Source organism: Cibotium barometz, chromosome 4 (assembly GCF_041138505.1).
Source record: "Cibotium barometz isolate CiBa-2024 chromosome 4, ASM4113850v1, whole genome shotgun sequence".
NCBI lineage: Eukaryota > Viridiplantae > Streptophyta > Polypodiopsida > Cyatheales > Cibotiaceae > Cibotium > Cibotium barometz.
Window position 1 is genome coordinate 55,955,156 of NC_141049.1, and position 5,377 is coordinate 55,960,532.

General features: G+C 44.8%; 1 protein-coding gene across 2 annotated transcripts; it reads right to left on the reverse strand.

The window, feature by feature from the left end:
- Nucleotides 1-226: 226 nt before the first annotated feature.
- Nucleotides 227-3,952, reverse strand: LOC147639419 (uncharacterized). 2 transcript variants are annotated; one of them, XM_086791144.1, is made up of 4 exons: nucleotides 2,862-3,952; nucleotides 1,778-2,775; nucleotides 801-1,598; nucleotides 227-613 (listed from the first exon to the last, which is right to left on the reverse strand). In XM_086791144.1, exons 1-4 carry the CDS (start codon nucleotides 2,959-2,961, stop codon nucleotides 563-565), a joined length of 1,947 nt encoding a protein of 648 aa, XP_086647270.1. In that variant the 5' UTR covers nucleotides 2,962-3,952; the 3' UTR covers nucleotides 227-562. The 2 variants fall into 2 exon arrangements, with proteins under 2 accessions (XP_086647270.1, XP_086647277.1); XM_086791151.1 differs by having other exon boundaries at nucleotides 1,778-2,760; nucleotides 2,862-3,553.
- Nucleotides 3,953-5,377: the final 1,425 nt, after the last annotated feature.

A 5,377-nucleotide genomic window follows, 5' to 3' on the forward strand; every position in this document is an offset into this window, starting at 1 on the left:
AATGCCCATACTAAAAGTTGTGAATAAGTACCCACGATAAAAGTTGTGAATAATTACATTGGAAATTAAAAGTTGTGAATAAGTACCCACGATAAAAGTTGTGAATAATTACATTGGAAAATCATTGAATGGAGTGACCACATGAAAAAAGGCTGTAGACGCAATTCCTAGTGACCCATAATTATTCCCCCCCCCCCCACCCCCCCCCAAAAAAAAAAAAGACTTAGACGAAGAAGAATACACTTATATAAACGATGTACAAAGGGATCTAAAGTTGAAGAGATTAATGTCTATTAATATTAAAATGCTTTCCCTGTAACCAAGAAAAGCAGGAGCCCTAAACAAGTTGCATATGAGATATCTTCCAATCGGTGGATGATCTGATTGCATACTAGACAAGCAGCAACAATGGTCCCATCCAAGTAGCACAGATGTTATCGTCTATGTATAAGTTTGTATAAGTAGCAGCAACGTTCCCATCCTCTCTTCAATTTTATGTTGCTGGGCGGGAGAATCAGCTTCTATGTAGGCATCGCATGACTTCATTCATTTCCGTGCCACCCTAAGTTGCACCAACCTTCATAGTAGCATTGTGCGATTGATGGAGAAGTTCCTGAAAAACAGAGTATAAGTAAGTTAAAAAATTCGGCAATTAAAAGAAAAATTGTCTCAAAATTGGATGGAACATTTGAGCTTTAGGTCCTTTGCTATATTTACACAGTTCCACCTAGAACATAAATTGGAACCTTAAATCTAGACAAAAAATGGGGTGAAAATATGGATTTAATATAAAGGCTTACCTCAGAAAACCTCAAGTGGCCAGGTTGGACATGGCTCCCTTTTACAATAGCTTCCCACTTGGGATCTTCTTGGGAGCTTTCTTTCTTGGGGGGGGCGCTGTGCATATGCGAGAGTTGAGAGGGGCTTTTGGCAGAGAGAGGAATGGCTCTGCCTAGCCAAGACTGGGTGGGACACTTGGGAAGTGGGGGGCAGAGAAGAGCACCTCCAGGAGAAGAAGGCTTATAATTATAATCACCATTACTCTCATGCCATTTTTGGATTGCACTTAATCGGCTGCGAGATACAGCAACACGATTAGGAGGCCAATTAGTACCCTTAATGATCTCTTCATCATGACCATTAGTTAGGTGGGGCTTTTGCTGCAAATTATCATAGTTATACAAGGGATTTTGCTGTGCATCTACACTATCACCGGATGATTCACCACTCATGGAAGCTTGATGGGTGTCAAAATTAGAGGTTAATGCTGAAGCATTAAGATGGGCTGGATTTGGCTTAAGGTTGTGATTGATTGCAGGTTGAGTAACACTTCTGGTTCCTGCATGGAAAGGTAAGTACATTGCTGCAGCATTTGTGCCCCCATTAACAGCTGCAGGGCTAAAACTGCTTGGAGTATCGTAATAATTGGAGGACTCGTCAGAGGACTTTGTAAGGTGGCCGTCTAGGACCATGAGCTGGTGAAGGGGGCTTGCTCTGTGAGTCTCAATATTAGGAGGCTTGCGAGGAGGAATTGCGAGATCTACCACCACCATCTTGCGTGCTTTTTCATGTAATTGTTTGTTCCGTAATCCTTGATCCTAGGTTAATCAACACAAGTCCAATTTAATCAGGAAACATGCGCATATGATGAAGGAAAACCAGGACAAATTTGTAGCTGCTTAATATGGCCCTTTAATGTCAATGTCCTAGATGCACAATGGTAGAAGTTGATTAGATTATGAAACAGTAATCCTGGTCACGAAGGCCCATCACTTACTTGGCCATCATCATGGCTCGCACCTTCACTGAGAATGTCTACAAGCCTTCTCGGGCCCGATAAAATTTTACTGCTTTTCTTGTTTTGCAGCTTGGAGCGAGAGGGGCTTGCACAGTGCTGAAAATGCAACAAAGCATTCCTAATGCGGAAAGTCAGCATGCCGCAAGCTCTTATCGAAGCAGGCTGCTCATCGTCGTCGTCAACATCTTCGCTGTTTAAGCTGCTTCTGATGAGTGGCAACGGCAGCGGCGTTTCCCTCGCCGATAACGCTGGCTTGGTTGGTGCAGAGGCGTAGAACAGCGGACTCGGCCTGGCGTCTACGCCACTACGGGACGGAGAGGAGGCTGCCGGCGGCACAAAGCGCCGGCTAGGCGTCTGTGGAGAGTCGCAGGCAATAGCGTGGGCTGCAGGGAGAAAACGCTGCATGATGAAATCGCGGACGTCGCTGGCCATGTTGGACGGACGGATGGCGCCGCTGACGAAGCTGTCGTCGACGCTCAGGCCGCCGTCGGTGGCGGTGACGGCGTCGGAGGTGGCGTCAGAGGCAGCATCGTCGTCGTTACTGCTAAGAGGAGGCTGCACGACGGAGTATCTGGCGCTGGAGGACCGGGGGTGATCGGCAGCGGCGGCAATCGGTGGAGACGGAACGGGAGAGGGTAAGTCAGCGGCAGTAAGGCTGGGCTGCCGGAAGAGGGCGGCGAGGGTGCGCTTGGTCGTCGGATTGGAGGAAGGGGTTTTCGGCGGCGGCGAGCTGGGAGGGGGTAATGCTTCACCAGAGGCGGGTTTCCGACGGCCGGGAGTTTGCTCCCAGAGGAAAGGCACGGCACCAGGGATACGCAGAGACTCTTGGCTAAGCTCAGAGCTGAGTTTGTAGAAGGGCGACGGAGCGGCTCCGTCACCTCTGACGGAACGGAGCGGCGCATTGTAGTTGAGGCTGTTCTCCGCTGCTGGAGGCTGCCGCCAGCGTTCCATAATAAGCTCTCCTACCATACACAAACCTGAAGTGGCTGAGTAGAAACTAATGCACAGTGGTAACAAATATTACCGTATCTGTGTCGAGGGGTGCTTGCACGGTGCATATTACCTTCGGTAAAACCTTTACTGTGCGGTGCCTGTGTGTAGAAAGGTAGCGGGGTTGGATCTCTCTTCAGTGTGGTAGAGCCTTGTTTACCGTTTGCCATCATCCGGCACAATCCTCGTAAACAAAAGTGTTAGGAGCCGCTTCAAGCTCATCGCCGGAATCGTAAGACAAGCACACCCCAGCAACAAGCGATTCGATCTCTATGGATCACGATTCACTACCCTTCACCCACTCAATGCATAGTAGTAATAAAGAATCCTTTTAGTGTCTATTATTAGCTAAAGCCTTTCCTACAATACAAAGCAATCATGATTTGGGGGCGGTGGAATGGGGTCACGCATTGGTGGTGGGTGGTGTCGTAGCAAGTGTCCCAGAGGCTAACTAATATTTCTTTTACGTAGGCTTGCAGGTCTCACGGAAGACTTGCACCCTCTCAACTTGTGCAATCAACACTATAGCATCCCTTCCTTTCGTTGCAAAGGACCTTCGACTTCATACTAACGCACTATGATGCCATGATTTTGCCATCCCATTTTCTATGAAGAAATCAATTAGTAACCAACCAAATTCAAATCAAAGTAACCAACCACTAGCACTACATGGATAAACACAAATGCCTTGTGATATATTTATGTTGTGCAGCGTGCTCCTAGTCCTTGTGTCCTTCACCTATCTATATATTGGTTACCAAAATTAAATGTTTGCCTCCTTCAATGCACATCGACTATCCTGATTCCTATAACTGTTGATACCGACTGCGTGCAAATTCATGCCACATAGCATACAAAGGTTAAAGTAAAATTTAAGCTGGAAGAGATTGATCGTTCATGGCGTTCTCACGAATCCACGATCCGTCCCTCCCAGCTCGTTACACATATACACCGCCCGTCTGCCGTTGCAGGATCGGGAGGACGACTCCTCATGGCCGGGCAATCAAACCGCTGCCCTTCCATAGCCTCAGCGGTGAGCACTATATTGCCGTCCGCCCTTCCTGGTTTCACAGGCCACTGTGAAAATTGTGTGTGTTTTTAATTTTCCTAGATCTATCTCATCTTTTCATCATGCCATTAAACAAAGCGAAAGGTCCTTGTCTTGGTCTCTGTACAAACCTGAGATACTTTGTTGTAAAGAATTTCAGTCAATATATATATATATATATATAAAACTTTTGATTTTAAAAAAACAAAGTGAAAGGTAATTATATCCTTTTCAAACACTTTTCACCCCGTCCGCATGTATTGTCCATATGTGCACAGCCACAATTTTTACTACACTTTTCCTCACGTCTCTCTCGAGACTGGCTCTCGACTCTCTATGTCGGAATTACAGCTTAAAGATCGAGCCACGGACCTGGTTTGCCAGTGGTTTCAAACATCGAAGCATATTACATATATTAATATGAAATTCATACTCCATTAGTAAAATAATGGGTTGTCTTTATAAATCTATTACATATTAACCATGATGGACACCTAAGGCACAAAGAGAGGAGAGGAAAAAGAAATCCTGGATTTGATTCTTTGTATTCCCTCTTTCATTCCTGATTTGACCCTTTGTATTTCGGCTTCCATTCCTTCGTTTTGCTTCTTAATGTACCGCACCAATGCGCGGGTTGAGTACTAGTATATATTATTATGAAATCCATATGGATTGTCTTGTCAAACTAGCCTAGCCCACTACAAGCCTTAAGATCATCACAACCCGGAGCCTTCTCTCACTAACCACTAGGAAGTATACAGTCAACATTAGCTACCATGCTTTGCTTTTATGCCAATGTTTGGGAAAATATTTTTAACTAGCCTTACATCAATCCTTTTCACCATAGATTCCAAAGGTAATGATGTGCTTTTGCCACTAGCCTTACATCCATCCTTTTCACCATGGATTGAAGAGGTGATTGTAATTTTGAACAAATATTTCTTTCACACTTTAATCTAATTAGCTAAATAAATTTGAGGGCCAAGTTCTAGGCTAAGCTTAACGTATCTTTTCCCCAACCCTCCATGTTTATGCATTGGGCTTCGTAGGCAAGTAGACATATTTATGTCATCATGATGCATGACCCACCCATCCACTACCGTCATACAAAATTTTGAACCACCTTTAAACCATAATTATGACATCATATCATATGAGTTCAATGTGTGCCCACCGGTGTTGCGGAAACTAATTTTATCAAGCATTACATTTATCTTTTCTCCATCGGTAGAAGATGAAAATGCAAATTTGGACAAGCATTTTCTTGACACTTTAAATCTTGGAGTTTCTTCTCCCATCAATTTAAGAAGGTTTTATAGGCTAACCTGAATCTATCCCTCTTGCCCACCCCTTCCATTTATACCATCATATGGGTCTGGGTCCTGTCGCTTCACTATAGGGAGCATTCTTATATCATCTTATCAGTTCAAGTCCCACCCCTCCCATTGCATGTATCATACTTATACTAGGGTGCACTAAGTGCCTTGAAAATGCCCTTTTTTTGCCAATCGCGTGTTAGTGCAGTGGTGAGGAAGGAGTTT

Excerpts from the sequence above, each read along its gene's own strand:
- LOC147639419 (XM_086791144.1), bottom strand. The coding sequence starts at position 2,961 with ATGATGGCAAACGGTAAACAAGGCTCTACCACACTGAAGAGAGATCCA. Across the intron at positions 1,599-1,777 it reads CGAGCCATGATGATGGCCAA|GATCAAGGATTACGGAACAA; the intron begins GTAAGTGATGGG and ends TGATTAACCTAG. Across the intron at positions 614-800 it reads GCCACTTGAGGTTTTCTGAG|GAACTTCTCCATCAATCGCA; the intron begins GTAAGCCTTTAT and ends TCTGTTTTTCAG.